General features: G+C 43.4%; 1 protein-coding gene across 1 annotated transcript; it reads left to right on the top strand.

Moving 5' to 3' along the window:
• The first annotated feature begins 624 nt into the window (after positions 1-624).
• Positions 625-19,421, top strand: LOC310986156 (uncharacterized protein). Its single transcript, XM_083971968.1, has 9 exons — positions 625-855; positions 3,181-4,272; positions 5,927-8,357; positions 17,288-17,400; positions 18,096-18,180; positions 18,384-18,528; positions 18,664-18,797; positions 18,964-19,175; positions 19,304-19,421. Exons 2-9 carry the CDS (start codon positions 3,191-3,193, stop codon positions 19,377-19,379), a joined length of 4,278 nt encoding a protein of 1,425 aa, XP_083828094.1. The 5' UTR covers positions 625-855; positions 3,181-3,190; the 3' UTR covers positions 19,380-19,421.
• The last annotated feature ends 1,968 nt before the right edge of the window (positions 19,422-21,389 follow it).

Here is a 21,389-nt window from a genome sequence, read left to right as displayed (position 1 = left end):
GTCCAGATAGGTAGAGAGAGTCCAGTGGGAACATAGGGCTGAGGGAGGGCTGTGGGAACATAGGCACTCTCCCGCAGGCGAGACCCAAACTATCTAGCAATATAATTTCTCGGATAATATTGCACCACTCAATGTACAACCCAAATAAATACATTTAACTTATAATGAATGTAATCCAAGCTACACCAATTAAGGTTACACATTTTACACTGAAAGTAACACTACATAATAGTAAATAAGAACTGCAGCATGCAAAGCATTCAGGGTTATTTCTCCTTGATAATTTGCACCTTTTTGCTGTGAAATGTGCAAAGACATCACTGTAAGATAAGGTAACTTCATCATAAGTATAGGCCTACCACTTTATCTATCATTAGGCCTACATTACTTCTAATTCCACTTTTAAGTAAGATACGTAGCTTATTTGATTTATTTGACTAGTTAAAAAAACAGTCTGACTAAAATGCTGCAGAGACTTGATTCTGTGATACATAACACAGAAAAACACTGCTCATCAAAACGCCTTATTTTCTGTGCACCAATTAATCATGGTTTTACTTTGAAGTGAACGCGCAGCACTTCCTGTTTGTTTGTGTGGCTTGACCCCGGAGCGGCTCCTCTCTGCCGGACCTGAGGCAGCGGGCGGGCGGAGACACTCAGAGGGAGTGTCTGCAGGGTGTAGGAGCCGCCTGACGTCTCGGTAGTGTGTGTGAATGACTCGGAAAAAAACAAAACCACTGTGACAACAGTTCAGCAGACGAGACCATCGCGGAAAACTGAAATACTTTTCTTTTGTAACTTCTTCCCGCTTCCTTCCTTCCTGCCTGGACCTCTATGAGTGCGTGAGGACGAAAGGTAAACAAAAAAACTCAACTTTTTTACTCTACTAATGAAATGTAAATGTCTTAAACCGATGGGAAAGTTAAATTTCGTGATTTCTAGGACAGGTGCACAGTCATTATGATATATGTTTTTATATAGCCTATGTAACGTCCTATATTTTGTTATAGGCTATGATCATCCTACATAAAGACCCATTTCGTTCACAGGGTTTTTAATGAAACATAAAGTTGCGCACATTTATCTCAGTCTTCTTTGTCTAATTCTCTGAGGACAGACACAGCTGGTTCAACGACTGGGAGTTCATCGTTGACGCGTCTATTAGTTACTTATTAACATCAACAACCCGTAATGAGACACATCCATTGATGTAACTGTTTAATGTATGTAGACTATGGCACAAATTATGACCTCGCGATGTTTGGCTCCACAAGACACAAAACTGATAAGACCAGAATCCCTCATTGGAGTAAATGAATAAATATGGTGGACATCAAAAGGAGACGTAGTATCGAGTGTAACGACAGCCTTGGCAGGGCAGCAGGCTTTTAAAAGGCAAACAAAGATAAAGAAAGTCCTGCAAGCTAAAGTGCTGCTGCTGCTGCTGTTGCTGCTGCTGCAGCGTCCTGCAGCGCACGAATGTGGCCTAAAAATAAGCAACAGGATTCATTTATCAGCGGAGGTTTTATCTGCCAGACAGTGTTTATTTCTTAGGAATTTAGCTGTAAGGAAAGGAAGAGGAAAAGCAAAAAAAAAGAAAAAAGGATGCTTTATTTAACCTCACTGGGTGGTGTTGCACAGCTTTAGGAGCCCAATCTGATCCCATTACACAATGTGAGGCATGCATACCCAGAGGTGATGAGTGTGTGTGTGTGTGTGTGTGTTTGAGCAATAAAGCAAAAGACAGCACCACCAAAACAATAATAACAACAGCAAATAGCACACATTACATGTCACAATCGGCTGAAAGTGCATGAAAACACCATGAGTAGATGATCGATAATGTGAAAGTGACACATAAAGCCTCCTTCGCTGACACCTTGAGTGTTGCACAGTTTTGTATCATGGGGTGTGTGGAGTTACCGGTTTGTGCGAAAGTCTTACAGGTCAAACCAGCTGACAAGCCTGTGGCATTCAGTGTAACAAATATAGAGCTTTATTGTTATCTTTATCACAGGGTGAGCATGTTTAGCACCTTTATTTAGTGATTGTTATTAAATGCTGCTGACCAAAATTCTCATGTGACAGTCTTCAAGATGTTGTTTTCTCTGAAGCTTTGATGTGACTGGGTCTTTGCTGCAGATACCGCTGGAGACGTGTGTGTGATGACTCATCAGATCTGCTTTGGTCTCCGACAGCCTGTCTCCTGTTTGTCTAGTAGTTTGTCACCATGAGTGTAGTTAAAAGACGACAAAACTGTTAAATTTGCATTATCAAAGTCAGACAGCACGATATCAGACTCTCTTCTAACCCATGTGATTTGGCAGCACTTTTATAGTTTTAGGCTGCAGATTCGCTTTTCTAATCAAAGTTTGTGTGCGTAATGCATTTTCAACTTAGGCTGAGGAGATTTAAGTCGTGCCAAATAATTAGTCAACTAATCAGTTGATCAATAGAAAGTTAATCTGCATCCTTTCTGATTGGCTGTTTACTTAATTCACATATTGGCAATAGTTGGACAAAACAGGATGATTGCAGAATTGGGTGCATTATTTTTTTCTGAGCTTTTATATTATGAACCAAGTGATCAATCAGCACAAAACCAGAATAACAGATTCCTCTTTAACCGAATTAATCAGCCCTGTAATCAAAAGTGTTTCTCATTTGGTGGTATATGAATTGAAAAATGTATCAGAGATCCAAGAGGATAATAGATGAGATGTGTTGGGATCATTCTTCAATGAATACTTTTGACATAATAAATCTAATGTTTTATTGATTTTCAGTTAAATTATGGACTTACTCAACTAAAATGATCCTACAAAGGCTTTCTACAACACACACACTACACTATAGGCTGAAAAAAGTGACGGTGATGCATCAGAAACTGGTTGTTTAAGTGGTATAGCTTTTTAAAACAATAGTATGTCAACTCATTCAAATTATTAAAGAGTAACAGATAACTAAAGAGTTTTCTTTAACCATCTAATTCATGTTTTTCTAATTCATGTTCAGTGTTATTGATTATTTTCTCATTGACCAACTTATTATCAGAAATATCACCTGACCAGACATGGGTGGTTGTGTTTTGTAACTTTAACCAGCTGGCTGAGCGATGTAATGTTTTTTCATTGTAAATATGTCGTGTGCTGTATGTAAACACCTCCTCTCCTCTTTCAGCGACTCAGTTATGGAGAGCTCTGTCGAGACCTCCCAGACTGGAGGCGCCTCACAACCAAAGCCATCTCTGACCCCCAAACCTCGGCTCGCCCCCAAGCCCTTCTCCCTGCAGAAGAACACCGCCATTCGCTCCATTAATGCTCCAAAGGCGGCCAGCACAGCATCTAAGAAGCCGGCCGCCAACCAGACTGGAAACTCTGGAGCCCCAGGTGTCCCGAAACCGTCTCCGCCGGCCGCCCGCGCTCCGAAACCTCCTCAACAAACCACCGCCTCTGCATCCAAACCCAGCTCTGTGAGCGTGCACACCACCAAAGATAAACCAGAAACTACCAAAGAAAGTAAAGCGAGCACACACGAGGAGGAGGAGGAGGAGAAGGAGGAGGACACCCTCGGCTCTAGTGTAGTAGCTCCAGGAAAATCTGATCTTGCCTCACAAACCGCTCCACCCAAATCCCAGCCAGTCCAGAAAGACGATGTCATCCAAACAAACCACAAGGCGTCCACAGATTGTGTAACTAACTCAGAGCAGAAGGACGAAAAAAAGAAGGAAGATGAAGCTCAGACCCCTGTCGTACAGAAGCCTGAAGAATCGGGGAGTGACAGTTCCTCCGCAGCCAATCCAACGTATCGATGGGGCAGCAGCACCAGGAGGAGTCTGCCGGCGGAGCTCACCTCTAAGTTTCAGTCAGGTGGTCAGCCCCAGCCTCCTAAGATCACAGCTACAGCTACAGCACCTGCAAACAACACCAAAGACCATTCAAAAAAGCCAGTGTCTCCCACTCCAGAGCTGAGCCAGACAACACCAACAACACCAACAACAGCAACAACAACAGCAACAGAGCCGTCCAACAGGGAGAGTGATGAGGGGCGACTGAAGGAGGAGGATTACAGTGGAGGAGGAGGAGGAAGCATCAAACGCAGAATCAGTCTTCTGTTCGACTCCTCACAGAGGCCAGAGGTCACGACTAAGAGAGAGGAGCCGGAGATTATAAATACTACAGGAGGCGTGAAGGAGCGAATCAAACACTGGGTGTCAGAAACTGGTTCCGAGGGTCCGAAGCCTCGGGTTGCGCCCCGACCTCGCAGCAAGAAGTGAGTGAGCTTCATCTTCTCATCATGTGCTGTCTGTGTTTTGGTGACATGACTAGACATGAATGAAAGGAAAAATAATAATACTTCTCTGCAAAGTGCAACCACGCCAGAAGTTTATTTTACGGTTAGTGGCACATATTATGACTGGCTGTTAGTAATGGCCGGTGGGGCTGTTTTTTTTCCTCCCGGGAACAGTTAGGTGCTTTATGTGAGTCTCAATTTCGTCAGGGCTGAAGTATAATATTTAGAAATTATTCAGACCGCGGTACAGATGGGAGCTTTCTCTCTCTCCGCTGTTATCATTGTTTGTTTCACTTGGAGAGAAAGAGGAGTGCAAGTCTAGAACTGTTGAGGCAGCGCTGCTTTTCCTTTCCCTCATGTTTCGTGTGTCTACAGAGAGCGCCGACGGTAACAAGGGTGCGGTAAATGAATAACGTTGCGTATGATATCAAGATTGCAGCTCAGATAAGAGCGGCAGCTTCGTCACAGCAGGCTGTGAATTTTTAGATTACCTATAACGCGGGCAGCTGTTATCATCAGCCCACGCAATTAGTTTTGTTTTTGATATTTCGAGCACAGGTAGAATATATCAAGCATGAGGTATTTGTAGTTCATTTGACTGCCTTGCCTTAGATGAACCTACCACGTACATGAAATCAATCGATTCACTGATTAATCGAGCAATACAAAATTAATATGTAACTATTTTTATCATTAATCGATAAAGCAATGAAGCAATGAATTTGAAGCAATAAAATGTGAAACGTGATGTTTCTCAGATCTTTAAAGTGAGATACTGCCCTTTTTCTTTATCCTAACCTTATAGAATAAACAATTAAGAGGGAAAAATAATTGGCAGGTTAACCAGGTAACACAATAATCTTTAATCGCTCCATTGCAACCAGCTACCTACTAACACATAGACGCATCAGTAATGACATGTTTTGTATCAAGTTCAACACTCCCAAGCTACACCGTACTGTACTACTTTCTTTCATCTGTTTAGTACTAATCTTTTCATTGCAGTGCAATATTTTTATATTGCATGTTCTACTTTGAACCAAGTTAAGGATCTGATCACGCTGCTGATGAGTTATCACATATCCATCAACGTGACTGATTTTATTTTTCCTGCTCCCAGAATGGAAAACTTAACATTTAAAGACTTCAACAGCAACAGTCACTGTCAACAGTTTTTTTTTCTTCTTCTTCTGCTGGACCCCTTTTCAATTGAAGAAATAAATCCTGTGATCTGTTGACAGCACACTCTGTGGATTATCCAGAGTGACAGAGACATTGAGTCTTGAAAGAGGAGTTGCTCTTGATTTTTCTTTTAAAAATGTGAACTTTTTGAGCAACACATAAGAAATCTATTTTCTGATGTGGTGAGGCACAGGTCGACATGTTATAATTGAATCTGACAACATCTGGAAATCAAAAGCAGAACAGTCAGAAGGACTGATCGTGCTTGTTTTGGATTGTTTTCATTTTGTGTAAACGAGCCCATGTTGAATTAGTCCATCGTTGTGTCATGGTATGATTAGCTGTATTAGTGTATGAGTGTAAGTTACACAACTAAGCACTGTGGAAACATATTTCAAAGTAAGCTACATCATTAAACTGTGTTTTTTTTTCTTTCTTACATCCTCTCCAGCTTTGAGCCGGTGACAGAGGAAAAACCCAAAACGCCACATGTGGAACCAGGTTCAAAGGGTTCCCCAGCTGAAGCACCCTCGCAGTCCCCAGTGGAAACATCCAAAGATGTTCCTACAGAGAAGGAGAATATCTCGACAGAGGATGAAGTCCGACCACACAATCGCAGCCCGTCTCCAACCCGAACGGCCAGCGAGGAGGAAGACGCAGCTTTAAGTGAAAAAGCTCTAAAGGGAAACACTGTGAGACGTCGCTCTGTTCGCTTTGGCGTCGTGGAGAGAGATGACGGAGGGCCTCCGACGATCCTGGGCCCGACATCTGACTCAGAGGACGAAGGAAAGAATGGAGAGACTCCTGAGGATAAAGCTGAGGAGGACACCTCCGCCCAGAAGGACGAAGAAGAGGAGCGACTGAAACATCTGGCGTTTGAGGAAAAGCGAAAAGAGGAGCACGAAAAGGCGAGACTTAAGTTAGAGGAGGAGAAAAAACGAGAAGAGGAAGAAAAGAAGAAGGAGAAGGCAAGGCTGGAGGAAGAGCTCAGGGTCAAACGAGAGGAGGAAAGGGAAAGACCGAGGTTGAAGGAGGAGGAAATGGAGAGACACCGGAAGGAGGAGTGGGAGAGGGAAAGGTTAAAAGAAGAGGAAAGAGAAAGGCAAAGGCTCAGAGAGGAGGAGATGGAAAGAGAAAGACAGATGGAGTTGATGTTGAAAAAACAGAGAGATGAGGAAAGCGAGAGAGCAAAGCAGAAAGAGGAGAGGCTTAAACAAGATCAGAAGGAGAGAGAGGAAGAGAGATTGAAGGAGGAGAAGCTCGGAGAGAAGGAGGAGGAGGAGGAGAGATTGATTCATGAACATGAGGACCACAGATTTGAAGGGAAACTGAGAGAAGAGGAAATGACTGAGGAGAAACAAAGGGAGGAGGATTGGGAAAATGAGTGGGTGAAACATACACACAATTTGAAAAGAGAAGGAGAAGAGGGAGAGAAAGAAAATGAGTTGGAGTTGATGCGGCAGAGAAAGAAAGAGGAGGATGAAGAGAGGGCGAGACAGAAAGAGGAAAGACTGAGACAAGAGGAGAGAGAGAAAGAAAAGGAGTTGGAGTTGATGCTGCAAAAAAAGAAAAAGGAGGATGAAGAGAGGGCAAGACAAAAAGAGGAAAGATTGAGACAAGAGGAGAAAGAAAAAGAGTTGGAGTTGATGCGGCAAAAGAAGAAAGAGGAGGATGAAGAGAGGGCAAGACAAAAAGAGGAAAGATTGAGACAAGAGGAGAAAGAAAAAGAGTTGGAGTTGATGCGGCAAAAGAAGAAAGAGGAGGATGAAGAGAGGGCAAGGCAAAAAGAGGAAAGATTGAGACAAGAGGAGAAAGAAAAAGAGTTGGAGTTGATGCGGCAAAAGAAGAAAAAGGAGGATGAAGAGAGGGCAAGGCAAAAAGAGGAGAGATTGAGACAAGAGGAGAGGGAGAAAGAAAAACAGTTGATGTTGAAGAAACAGAAGGAGGATGAAGAAAAGGCGAGGCAGGAAGAGGAAAGACTGAGACAAGAGGAGAGGGAGAAAGAAAAAGAGTTGGAGTTGATGCGGCAAAAAAAGAAAGAGGAGGATGAAGAGAGGGCAAGACAAAAAGAGGAAAGACTTAGACAAGAGGAGAGGGAGAAAGAAAAGGAGTTGATGTTGAAGAAACAGAAGGAGGATGAAGAAAAGGCGAGGCAGGAAGAGGAAAGACTGAGACAAGAAGAGAGGGAGAAAGAAAGATTAAGAGAGGAGGCTGAGGAAAAAGAGCGGGAGATGCAAAGGAGGCGGGAAGAGGAAGAGAGGATGAGGGAAAAGCAGAGACAGGAGGAGGAGGAGATGGAGAGAATGAGGCTAATAGAAAAACAGAAAGAGGAGGAGAGAAGGGAAGAGGAAAGGAAGAGAGTGGAGGAGCTGGAGAGGAAAACGCAAGAGGAACTGGAAAGGAAGCAAAAAGCGAAAGAAACGGAAGAAAAGCAAAGAACGGATGAAGGGAGAGAGAAAGAAGAAGTGAGCACGGGCGACTTGATCAGCTTCGACTCTGAAGATGCACCACAGAAGTCAGAAGCAGCAGACCCCCCCTCTGTAAAGGTAGATGACGTTGTTTACGACGACTTCTCCGTCGGCAGCAAACCTCTGATCGACGACGACGTGGAGTTTGACGACTTCTCGGTCCAGAGGACGAGATGGGGAACACGGCCCAAAGCTTCAACCCCGCTGACCCGGGGAACCGGTCCAGATAAAGCGGAGGTGCTGGATCCCCTGGAGGTCTGGTCTCAGGGAAACAAAGTACCGCCGGAGAGCCAGAAGCCTCCGCCAGCTGTGGAGCATCCAGAGGAGGAGGAGGAGGAGGCGCCGCTCATCTCCTTTGACGACGATGTGAAGGAAAAGGAGGAAAACGTGGACAAAGCAGACAAGGAGGAGGAGGTAAGAGCAAAGTTAAAGGGAAACTTCGTTTTTTTTCAACCTGGGCCCTGTTTTCATATGTTTTTCTGTATACGTGAGTGATGGATAATACAATTATTGAGGTTGCTCCAGTATTGAGCCGGGCAGGCAGCATGCAGCCCAGCTAACGCTCTTCAACCGGGCAAGTGGCTCCCGTCAAAGTTCACCCTATGAACGTGCATTTTTTTCACACCGACAGACTCAGATAGTTACAATGAGTGTCTGACAACATACCAGAACAACATACTGCAATTTATCTCTGTAAGTATGTGTGTGAATGGCACTTAAACACCTGCTGCTACTGTAGTCTCCAATGTCTTGGTTCACCCCAGGCGGCGGGTGCGGGCCATCACATTCTGGATCCATCCAGATTTAGACTGGCACTTTATCTATTTAAACAGGCACTTTATAGATCACATGCACTTCATGTATAGGTATGAATGTGTATATGATTGTGAATCACTGTATAATTCTTGTGTATTTCTGTCTGTTTGTTTATTACCTGCCAAGGGACTACGGATGCAAATTAGCAAGCTGCTAACTCTGACGCATTTACATTTGTACACACGTACGGATGTTCATTAATGTGTATTGTCCCTTTTAAATAAATAGAAAAGAGAAATGAACGTATGTCTCTACCTTTAGCTGGAGGTCGCTGTTTGTTGTGATCTGTGTCCAAATCTCACCACGCTAGAAATCTCGTTCTGAAATCTCGTTCTGAAATCTAGCGTGGTGAGATTTGGACACAGATCACAACAAACAGCGACCTCCAGCTAAAAGTAGAGACATACGTTCATTTCTCTTTTCTAGCATGTTTGTCGGACACTCATTGTAACTATCTGAGCCTGTCAGTGTGGAAAAAAATGCACGTTTATAGGGCGACTAGGACTTTGACGGGAGCTACTTGCCCGGTTGAAGAGCGTTAGCTGGGCTGCAGGCTGCCTGCCGGGCTCAATACTGGAGCCACCTCAATAAAAGTATTATCCATCACTCACGTATACAGAAAAACATATGAAAACAGGGCCCAGGTTGAAAAAAAAAACAAAGTTTCCCTTTAATTCTATTGGAATGAAAAACATGTTGTTGTCGTTATTGAGAACCACAGCATGTGAAATATTCCTGAATGATACGGAAAGGGTGAGGTTAAAAAGAAGGAGTGTGCGTGTGATCGAGATTATTTCACATATGAATCATATCAATCAGACAACGACACACACACAAACACACACCTCACCTCACCGGCCCCTACATATCACCATTCCTGTAACACAAGTACAGGCACAAGGGGAAGAATATCTTGTCATACTTGCTTCATGCTCTTGTTCTCGTGTGTGTGTGTGTGTGTGTGTGGGCGTGACTCTGAGTAATGAAACAAGCATGGCCTGTAAACCAAATAGTGTGTCAGTGTTATCTTAGCTTATTTCTTACTAGTGTGTGAGTAAAAGCTGGAGGGGAATCTCCTTTATATACAGTGCATTTATTATAAGGCTGCAATTTAAAAAAAACACAATGGGAAAAACTGTAGGCTACATGTACAGTTTTGTACAAGTGCAGGATTTGTTCCAATGTTGAAAGTCCCTTCGTTTTCAGTTTCTGATAACCTTGTTTTTACATTTTTGCCACAGTGCATCAAACAGTGTGAACTCTTTGTGCAGTGAAGTATCTATGCCAGGGTGTGGATGTGGTGATCAGAAAGTGAAAGTGAACTTATGCATTCCTCTGCAGCACTCTCACAGTTATAAACAGCTGCTTTGCTTCTTGTTCTTGTTTGTGCATCAAGAAGGTTCTTCTTTTTAAAAGAGGAATGGTGGAGAAGAGCACGTTGACATCGTAGTGTAGAGGTAGAAGTATATAGAGAAGAGATGGATTATTTCACATGGGAATCGTGGAGAGGTTATCTCCAGCGGCTGTGGGTGAGTCGGCAAAAAGAGTTATCGCTCATAAGTAGATGTCAGCAATTTCTCACCTCATATGGTTTACTTCTCTTCCTCTTCTTGTTTTGTGGTTGCATTTATTAACACTGTTATTAACAACTTCAATAGCACTTAGCTCAGTAGATGGTTGTCTTGGCTGCTGACTATCTGGTGCTGAATACGCCACTGGTTGAATACATGTCATAGCCAGTTCTAGCTAAGAGGTAGATGAGAAGATTTTTAACAAGTCTAACATAGTACGATACGATACATATGAACCTGTAGCCACCCATAGGTGAACATAGCTTTGCATTGACTGGAAACAGGTGAAGCAGCTATATAAATCTGGGCTCTGTCCAAAGCTAACAAAGTCCACCTGCCAGGACCTGTAAAGCTCATTTATTAGCATGCTCCGTCATTTATATTACAAATTAGATTAAGTATTAAGCAGTTATTAGCAGCAACTGTACCCTTGATGTAAAATGTACTTATTTCCTCATTCAGTCGGTTCACATTGGAACACCCACTGACGTTGTAGTGAGGCTGCAGTCAACAGACTGTGTCTGAACTAACATTTGGGTGGATCCAGATTCACAAACGTCATCATCGCTACACTGCTTGAAAGAAGTCGTCATAGTCAGTTGGGACTGTGATCATAGTCAGCTAAAGTTACTGTGAAGTTTTAAGCCAATGTTAGCCTTGCTAATGGTAAATATAGAGTAAGAGTGGTGATTGCAGCTTAAGAATAAACCTATGAATGGATGAACACACAATTAGAAGTTCAACGACGACTAGTATCAAAGAATCAAACAAACTTTGCATACAAATGGAGATGGACTTTTAACAGTCTGCAAATGATGAAATGTTATCACGTGTAACCATGAGAGATAAGTCAGCATGAATAATTCAAGGTGAACACAGTGAGGAATTGTGTAAATGAGGAGCTGACAGAGCCTCGCCAGTCAAGACAGATCGGTTAAACACCTGTTTGAACATGCAACGTACATGGAATGAATTCTGCAGCCCTAAACTCTCTGTGTGTGTGTGTGTGTCTTTGTGATATTGTGTGTCTGTTTGCCATGTGCACACTTTATGCAAACAAACCTTAACCCACATAGCCCAGCGCGCTACTGTAAGAGAGAGAGGGGGCATTGTACACAACCACTTTGCTGCCGTGCTGAGGCCATTAGTGTGGAAACGTGCGTGGGTCACGGCCGCGTGAGCACGTCCCCGTTTTAACCACTGAGCGGTGCTGCTGCTCTGGAAGAATAACCACTTCCTCATGCCTCCGTGCTCAAGTGTCTGTAGTTTCTGTAGCGCACCTTACACCCGCTGCTTTGATGTGGCCACCGCAACACAAAACAGCACGGCTTGAGTTGTTGTTTTTTTTACATTGTTCGAAAAAACAACCAGAGCAAAGATAGTTGAAGTTGTTGTGTTGAAGATAGAAGAAAACGTCATTTCAGTTTGACAGAGCAAGAGGGAGGGAAATGTTTACCGGGCAAACACGAGCTGTGCAGCCGACCGTGGCGTGCGCCCTCATTCAGGCTTCTGACTAGAAGACAGAGAGACACACAGACACACAGACAGACAGAGGGATGGATCTTGTAGTGATTAAAGCCAAGGTGCTATGTATGTGGTCATCATGTCCTCATTTGGACGTGTCCAACAGGGAAGCGTGTCAGAATGACCATACATGGTGCCTCTATGTGCTCTCTTTCCTCTGTCTCTTTACTCAATCTCTCCACCCCGTTTTCAGAGAGAGCCCATCACCCGCCTGCACACACACACACATACACACACACACACTTTCTGGCACATATACACACAAAGAGGACGGGCCAAAGCACAGACAAGAAAGTGCACATGTCTGCTGCCCAGTCTCTCTCCCAGTCATTAATCTCGTGCTCCCTGTTGTTGCTCAAACTTTCTCTCAACTTTCCCTAAAGTTTTCTGCCATCGTCGTCGTCTCCTCCTCCTCCTCCTCCTCCTCCCCCCTCTGGTTCGTTTTGTTACCTGCGTTCAGCTACAGGAAGAAGAGAGTCGGCGGAGGGAGGTGCAGAAATCACCTTGGCCCAACCTGCCGCACCTTCATTCCCTCGGGATTTTCCACCTCCGAGCAACAGACCCGCGCTTTGTTGTGACTGTTCTCTGCAATCATTCAAGTCTAGAAGGAGATAAAGAGGGCGATCTACCTCTGTGTACCTGGCTTCGCATGTTTGGAGAGGCAGATATTTCCCACGCTGCTTTTCCCTCTTCTTTTTTTTTTTTTTTCTGAATGGAAAATGGAGTCGCCGCGATGTGAACTGAGACGTAGATACACAAACAGACAGGCTTGACCGTGGCAGAGCAAGTCTCAGCGAAAGAGGAAAGAGGTAACCCTTCACATAGTTTTGTGCAAGACTGAAAGTTTCTTTCTTTTTTCTTTTTTCTTTTTTTTTTCCAGTGTTGAAGGGAAATGCATTTTTTGATTGAGACTTCTGTCAGGTTCTTTTAAATGGATGATAATGTGATGATGGGAAAGTCTTTCACTGGGATGCTGCTGCTGCTGCCGCTGCTCAGGGTGTCACATCCATCACTGTGAATGCTGCAGTTGGAGTAGTGTTGTCGCAGTGCAAACACATGGCTGATGGAACTATTTACTTTTTTACTGACAGCAAATAATAGACCGTTCCAGGAAGTGTGTGACCTGAAGCATAAAATTATGGAAGGAGAGCGAGGACTCGGCCCAAATGAAAGGACTTTATCTCACTTTGTGTGATGTCACAAGCCAGCCGAGCCTTTTTTTTTCTGCAATTACCTCCTGCCTGCTGAAAATGACAACTGAAAGCCAGATCACACGTCCAGCTTTTTGACTCAACCCCTTGCAAAAAATCCCCCTCATCTCTAACAAAGTTGAACTTCAGTTTCTCTGTTGACCCAGTTCCCATGGTGACCCCAGTGCCAGGACAAGCAGCTGTGTGAGCTTTTTCAACCATGCAGTACTTGGGAGGGAAACTGTCGGCCGCCCAGCTGCAGGTGGCGGGCTGGGTGGGAAGCGTACGACGCTCCTTGCAAGACGCTCTGGAGCTGGTGTGGGGCCCGGGAGAGGAGGAGAAACGGGAAGAGGGAGAGGAGAATGGAGAAGACGAAGAAGAAGAAGAAGAAGAAGAAGAAGAGGAAGAAGTTGTAGAAGGAGGAGGAGGAGGGAGGTTTCAGAGAGCCATGACACCGCTGCGGAGCTTCGCCAGACGTAGCAGGAGATCCCTGCGGCGCTTCTCCACCAGAAGTCGTCAAACTCTGCAGAGGAGAGCCGCTGAAAGCCGCTCTGTAAGAGCTGATACATTAACCCAGTAGAAGGAAATGAATGATTTTTAATGTTCTGCACTTCATATCCAGGCCCAGTTTGACGTTAATCATTAGATGTAATGCTAAATGAACAGAGCTACACCTATCCCATGTAACCCATTCCTCAGTGCACTGTTTCCACGCCCACGTGTCGACAGAGATGACCATGCAAATGCGCAGCGGGCAGAGGCGGCGGTCTGTTTTCCAGAAGGACGCGGTTATCTGATAGAGTTGTCTGAATTTGGTGTTTTATCAGTGAGCGTGCATGCCCTTTCCCTCTTTGTCTATGTTGTGTGTCAGAGATAAAGTGGAGGACCGGAGCAAAGTGTGACACTTGGACGAGGTTTATCCAAGTATCTGCATCCGTCCCCTTGTCCACGCCGCTCATGTTTAATTCCACTTAGTCATGGCATGTTGACGTTTTTTACTCATTCTCATGGCAGGATGAGATGTTTTTATCTCACTGCGTAGCATTGCAATAGCGCTCATTAGATTAAATTCCCCCGTTACATAGATGATAAACTTACATTTTACTGAAAAATTGGCATAACAGTCACACAAGATGGCATATTTTAATTTAAATTGTCATATATTCACCTCTAATTAACAGCATTCAGACATATCCATCTCTTATTTTGAGTTTTTTTCAACTGTTACCTGTGGTTGTACTGTGAATGTGTGTGTATGCACAGGAGACACAAGGACATAAAAAGAGAGAGACAATAACCTGCAGGCTATGACCACTCTTAATGAGATGATCCATCACTTTCCTTTATTAGAGGTGATGTGTTGTCGACAGAGCTCGTCCACCATCCTGGATTAGAGTCGTGGCTGGTTGTGCCCGTGGCGTCTGTCGGATGTTATCCTCTCCACTACACCGTAAACAAGCTCCCTTACACATTCCATTGGCCGTGACAAAAATGTGATGGAGGTAAACTGTAATGAAGCCGACTCTGTCTTGACTTGTACATCCTCACTCCCTCGTGAGCACATAGTGTACGGGCCCACTCACTCACACACACACTTTCACAGAGGTTAGCTTAGAAGTGCGTTGAAGTTTTTACCTTACCTGTTATTTGCGTCTTCACTTGTGTAGGAAAACACCTCAGTACTCTTTCCGTAGTGTGTGTGTGTATCTATGAATTGTATTGTTTATTGTAGATTGAAGCTGCACCACATTTTCACATTGATAATAACTCAGTTGACAATATGTCCAGTGTTGAGCGCGTTACTTTTAAAAAGTAGATCGTTAGAGTTACTAGTTACTAGTTACTAGCTACTAGTTACTTTCCCCAAAAGGTGAGTTAGTAACTGAATTACTACATTGTAAAAGTAGGCTAACTAATTACCAGGAAAATTAACTGTTCGTTACTTTCATGTCAAATTAGTCAAATATGTCAAATTACTCGGACTCGCTCCCCTAACCTCCCAACTGTTCGGACCTAACCAACTCACACTGCCTGTGCGGAGGAACACTGAGTGAGTTGGTTAGTTCCAGATCAACGACGGAAAAAAATGTGTAGGTTATATAACGTAGGCTACACCTTAAAGCAGAAGTAAGCGATCCGGTCGTTTTGGCTAATGCTGCGTTCCAGGCAGGCTTTTGAAACCGTAAATTACAGCTTCAAGTCACAGCTTACGACTTTGTAGCGTTCCAGGCAACCCACTCGTGTTTTTCCGACCTGTTTTACCTGTGAAAGTCACTATAACGGCCACTCGTAACTTCAGACTCGTGAACTCGTACCAGATCGAACTGGTACATCTTCACAGGTCGGAAAAACACGAGTTACGAGTTGCCTTGAACGCACCATAACAGTCCTCGTCCCTACGTCACCACATTCACGGCGTCCCTTGGCTGCACACACAGCCCTGCATGCCGTTCTCTCTCCTCATTGGATAAAAACTGTAGGATACGATAAATGTTTTCTCCTCGGCTCAGAGCAGAGCAGAGGGACTGAGAGACCCGTGTTTCGGACATTTTATTGTCAGTAATAGTAACGGTGTTATAACGGGGGAAACTGAAACTTTTTTTGATTACTTGTTAGGCTGCTGAAAAAAGTAGCACCGTTATTTTAGAACACCATTATTCCCATCACCGAATATGTCATATGAGCTGATGTCACAGTCTTTATCTCACTTCTCTCAGCTTCACAGAGCATCGCTGCATCTTTTCCGATTCTTGTTTTGGTCGAACAGCCTGCGACTGTTTTGTTTGTCTCGCGTTCCTCAGGTCGCTTTCCAGTTGCCACAGCAAGCAGATGTTTTTTAGTGAAAAGGCTCTGATAAGCTCGCTCTGCTCTACCTAACCATTACCAAATGACAGGCAGACAAAAAAAAACAGTGAATGACCATCTGGTGAACACAGTGAAACATTTAGTGGCTAAAAAAACTGGATTATTTCCCTCAGGAGTTGGTAGAAGCCGAAAACTGGGATGAATAATAGACTCAGACTTGTCAGGTGGAGACAAACGCGGCGTCTTCTCTTTGTTTCTAAAGAAAAGTGGATTGACTTCATTGTCTCATTATTCACTGTTGCACCCTGCATACTTGTATCACTGCCAAACGGCTATTTTAGTAGGGCAGGGAGAGGTGATCGAGTCACATGTGGTGCTGAAAAACGATCTCAGTTTACAACATTTAAAAATTTAAAAAAAAACATGTACAGGTATAGGACATGGCAGGGTGGTGGAGTTGTTCCCCCTTGTTGTCTGAGCCTCTCTGCTAGACCACACTTTGTTTTCCTCTGCAACTGAACTCAGCCTGTGGTTATAGGAAAATCACTAGAAGCCTATTCATTCAAGCTGTGATGCTGCCAGATAACAGCCATTGTGCAAATGAAGCTGCTCTGCGAGTCCTGAGTTAATAAATGGATTCAGGAAGGAGATGAAATGGGCATGAAATCATATGGAGGGCGCGGGTTTGTTTACCCCGCTGCTGCTGCTGCTGCTGCTGCTGTTTTTGTATCCAGGTGACGATATTAGACAACACAAACACTGAGATGTTGCCCCTCCATAAAATGTGAAGAGAGCTTAAAGGAATGTTTGCGAGGAGGTGCACACACAGTAGTTGCTTTTGTTTGGAATTTGTTTGCATGTGTGTGTGTGTGTGTGTGTGTGTGTGTGTGTGTGTATGTGTGTGTGTGCACCCATGCATTCCAGCATGTGGGCGTGACAGCATGAGTGTGCTCAGTTGGTGTCTGTGTGTACGCATATAGGTGGACATGCCAGTGTGTGTGTGTGTGTGTGTGTGTGTGTGTGCGTGTGTGTGCGTGCATACACAGGCTGACGGTGTTTATTGAGGACAGCCCAGCCTCTGTGACCGGCTCATTAAAAGACGCATGCTTGGCTGGTCCTCGGTCCTCTCTCTCCCTCTCTCTCTCCCTCTGTAGTTAGTGATCTTGGCTCGGCACACAGTCCATTTTCTCCCCTGCCTCGGCTCCACAATGTGAAGTTCTAATATGCAAATTTACACAACAAAGGGGAGCTTTTAACGTCATTTGGTCTTTATGATGATGATAAAGCAGTTAGATCTGAAGAGAGTTGAAATCAAAGTTGAGCAAATTGTTATTCCCCCGATATCAAAAGCGGCCTTTATGTTTCCTCCAGCTCTGTTCTATAATGTGTTTTTCTTCTTGATGTGTAATTTAGTTTAACAGTCTTTCTGTCTCCCCAGACGCAGGTTAAAGGCTACTTTGGAGGTGAAGAAGACAAAGACACTGATGCACTGACGGAAAGAGAGCCGGAGCAGCAGAATGGCAGCTGTGAACAAACACCTGACACTGACAGGTAGGAGAGAGGGGGGTTTACCTAGTAATAACACAATACAAAGCTTATTTAACATAGGCTGACAATGACATCCATGTTGGATTTTTAAGTGGCATCACTTCCTTCATCTGCACTGATGGAGACAGACAGGACTGGGCAGGTTCAAGTGTCAGTCTTTTTTGCATCTCATGTAAAGGTGTGGCTCCACGCTGAGCTGATATGACACTAACTAACTAACTGAGTGCACCTGAAAAACAGAAGCTCCATTATCTATCTGACATTAAAGAAACAACGGTGAAACACGTAGCCTCAAGGTGCAGGTTGGAGGGCCCAGTGGAGCATGTGCAAATAAACCCAAGGTGATTTTGAAACCAAAGTTGCTTTTCTGTTTCCATTTTTTTGTGTAATTTGGACTTTCCAATAAAAAAAAATGTCAGTATACAACCTAATGGAGTTTCTGTTTTTGAAACATAAATCCTCTGACAGTAAAATCAACTGCAGCTGCACAATAAAATAAGCTTTCAAGTGCCTCCAGCAGATGAACTCCCTGTGCCCCCTTGTGGCTGCTAGAGCACAACACACCAGCCCAGAGGCGTGACACTTCTTGAAAATGGACCAAAATTACAGAGAAAAAAAAAAGAACTGAAAGCATTTCAGAAACACAAGTTTTCGTCTCCTCTCAGACTGTGTTTCTAAATAACTTTCTCTCTTTTCAGCCCAAAGGACATCCCCGACCAAGTGCCTGAAGATGAGGAAAACACTGATTCCAACAGAGAACCAGAGTTGGCTCCTTTCCCTGAGGTTGGTGACTCTTTGTTTATTCAGCTTTGTGAGTGGTGACAGTTCGTTACCCATCATAAACATTTAGATGTACTTTGATTTTTACTTTGCATAGCCTCCTCATTAAATATGCACTTCTATATCTGAATATATAGTGTGATGTATTATTTTTATTGCTTGCTATTGCTGATTGATTATGTGTGTGTGTGTGTGTGTCTGCACAGAGCTCCACTCCTCTCCTCGACACCAGTGCACAGAAATCCAAGGCAGAGGTGGGTAAGAGGCGACTTCGAACGCGTCCGTCACGCTCACTCCGCACAGGGCCGACTCCGAGGGACAGCACAGACTGGAGGGCTTGTGACTCCACAGGTTATTACAGCATCCAAAATATCATCTATTTTATATGAAGGGCTGGTGCTCAGGAATTATTTCCATCTAAAGAAAATAAACAAAATAGAAATGTTGGTTCATTGCCCTGTTTTGATGGTGTGCTTGTGCTTGTAGATGGAAAGGAGGCATCTCCAACACAAAGGGAGTCAGACTCTGAGGAGGAACAGCCAAAAACGAAGATAGCTCGTTCTCCTTCCGCCTCACAAAGAGTTCCCGTCTTCCCTGGTCTGAGTCCTGCACATCTACTTGTAAGTTAAATAGGTTCAGATTCAGATTCAGATATTTTTATTCATGTACTTAGCAAGAAAAAATGTCTTTCAGATGAGCAGTTAGTTTTATTAAATATACCTGATCTAAAAAGGAAGTTCAAGTGTCTGCAGTGAATAAAGTTTATTTGACTTGCTTCTCAAATAGGCTCAATTAAAGAAGAGAACAAGTGCAGGAGGAGGAGGAGGAGGAGCTGATGGAGGGGAGGAAAAAGAGGAAGACAAGGGAAGAGAAGAGAAGCCGAGTCAACAGGAGGAAACAGCACCGTCCCCCTCACAACCCACCCCCTCTCCTCGCCTTCCCGCTCATCTTGCCGGCGCTGCATGGGTGCTGCCACCCATAGGAGGCGGAGACCAAGGGTAAGAGCAGCAAGAGAGAGAAAGCACACAACTAAAAACACATATAGCTTTTAAAAAAATATTATTTAGAAATGATGGAAAAATTATGAAAACTTTGCACCTCTGAACTGTGACTCTGTGTCGTTCAGTGCCGTCTCCTCTCCTGCTTGGCTGAAAGAACTGAAGTCCAAGAAGCGCCTGAGTCAGCATGTCAGCGATGTTTAGCCACACAGGTAACAAACATGGATGAGATCATTAAAACACCAAAAATACTGACTCTTGTTACATAATAGAATAAAAACATAATATGATAACTTCTTGCTGTACACAGGTTTTTTGTATAGAAATGGAAAGTTCTGCTGTTACCATGTAGATTTATATTATGATCTTTAGACAAAGTTGAACCAGTCGTCGCTGTATGTGAAAATAAAAGCACCTTTCGGATGATGTTTTTATTCATCAGATGCCAATATAATTTCAATACTGTTATTTATAACAAGCACATTAGTGCAAATTGCTTGTGATAATGTGAATCATTATGTAGGACTTAACAGGATCAGCCATAGATGAGCATCGAGCATGAAGGTTCTGACATATAGCGTATAAAATGAATTACTGTAGGAGTGAAAGCATCATCTAAATAGACTAATTTGCTTGTGAGTCATCATTCAAGACAGCTGAATAGGTTTGCAATAATAGAGAGTGAACGGTTTAAACTTTTCTGCAGTGCTGTCAGGATACGAACACTCAGGCTCTTTGCTGCAGACTGTGACTACACTGACAGCAAGGACAAAAAAACAGGAAGTGGTCCATATCTCTGCAGCATTATCTGTACACAGGGTAAAATGTCCTCATTGTATCTGAATGCAGTTTATGTTTTGTTGCTTTCCTGTACAACTGCTGCTTGGAGTCGTATTTTTCTTTTGACCTTATGCTGTTTTGGTTTTATGTGCTGCCTAGCGAAAAACGTGGATGCTCATGTAACAGGGTTGTGGATTAAAGTAGCACTCGGAGCATCTGTGCAACAAAAAACACAACAACTAGATGCACTCGCATGGAAACTTATCTCACACTATGTGATAAATCCAAACTGTATTAGCTCCCTTCTTTGGTTTGACATTTTGTTCTGAACCTACTGTATCTTCTGTTGCCCGTAGGACACACACTGTGCTGTTGCTGTTGAACAAGAAACAATCCATCTCAGTTGCTGCTGCTGCTGCTGACAGACACCTCGCCATGATTGCACTGTTTTGCACGATCAGTGCCTTATTTTGGACCTTTTGCTGGTTTATGCACAAGGGGAACCTGCTGAATATCGAGGCCATCAAGAACTTTACATCTTGTAAATGAAAATAGTGCCAAGGCCATGTGCCAAGACTGTGATGTGTTAATGCCAAGTGCATGTTTTTATCCACTGTTGTCCAGGGGGCTCGAATGGAGATTGAACATCCCAATATGATTTTAGAGCAAAGTCATAGTTGTTTCTGTGTGCATCATGTACTGAGAGGGAATGATGACACTAGGCTATTAACAGAGTACCTACCATCACACACACCTACATTGTATATACAGGAGATGCCGAATATAAATAATGGATTGCACCTTGACTGTATTTAGTTTAAATTGTATAAATGCCTTTTACCTTATTTTACCAATCACAGATTGTCTCAAGTAAACCCTCCTAGCACTTTAATAATGAAAAAAAAAAAAAAAAGATTACCGTCCATGCAGTGCATCTAAGCAATAGGATAATCACATACATAACTGCAGTAACAGGATCAGGGGTATTTGTTCAGATCTCTTTAAAATAATGTTCCAAAAACACAAAGATGCACTCCCCGGTAGCTGGTCAGACTGTCAACAGGGAGCTGGGAGGAACTCTTGGGCATGGCATTACAGAATCAGGAAGAATCTTTTGTAAAAAATCTTTAATTCATAAAAAATGCATTCATCTGTTTGAGGTTCTTTTTTCAGTGCCTTTTTAATGTTAGTGATTTACTGTCATCAATGCTGTAATCATTCATGATCAACATACTGTATGATAAGAGGAAATTGAGGGAATTTTATTAAAAACTTTTCTATGAAATGATACGGAGTGTGTGTTTTTCATGTGGAAACAAAATCTATACTCTCATTTGTGTTTGATAAGTTGCCTTTTGCACTCCCAGCACCAGATTTTTGGTCAAGTCAACTGTAATTTATGTCCTCGGGGGGGAGGAAAGCAGAGGAATGCAA

Source organism: Trachurus trachurus (assembly GCF_905171665.1).
Source record: "Trachurus trachurus genome assembly, chromosome: 5".
NCBI lineage: Eukaryota > Metazoa > Chordata > Actinopteri > Carangiformes > Carangidae > Trachurus > Trachurus trachurus.
This window is presented reverse-complemented; position numbering and strand designations above follow the sequence as displayed.

What these genes read in the sequence shown, in the direction of transcription:
- LOC310986156 (XM_083971968.1), top strand. Translation starts at nt 3,191, where the DNA reads ATGGAGAGCTCTGTCGAGACCTCCCAGACTGGAGGCGCCTCACAACCA. An exon ending in CCCCGACCTCGCAGCAAGAA is followed by an intron (nt 4,273 to 5,926) that starts GTGAGTGAGCTT and finishes CATCCTCTCCAG; the next exon opens with CTTTGAGCCGGTGACAGAGG. An exon ending in TGAGTCCTGCACATCTACTT is followed by an intron (nt 18,798 to 18,963) that starts GTAAGTTAAATA and finishes CTTCTCAAATAG; the next exon opens with GCTCAATTAAAGAAGAGAAC.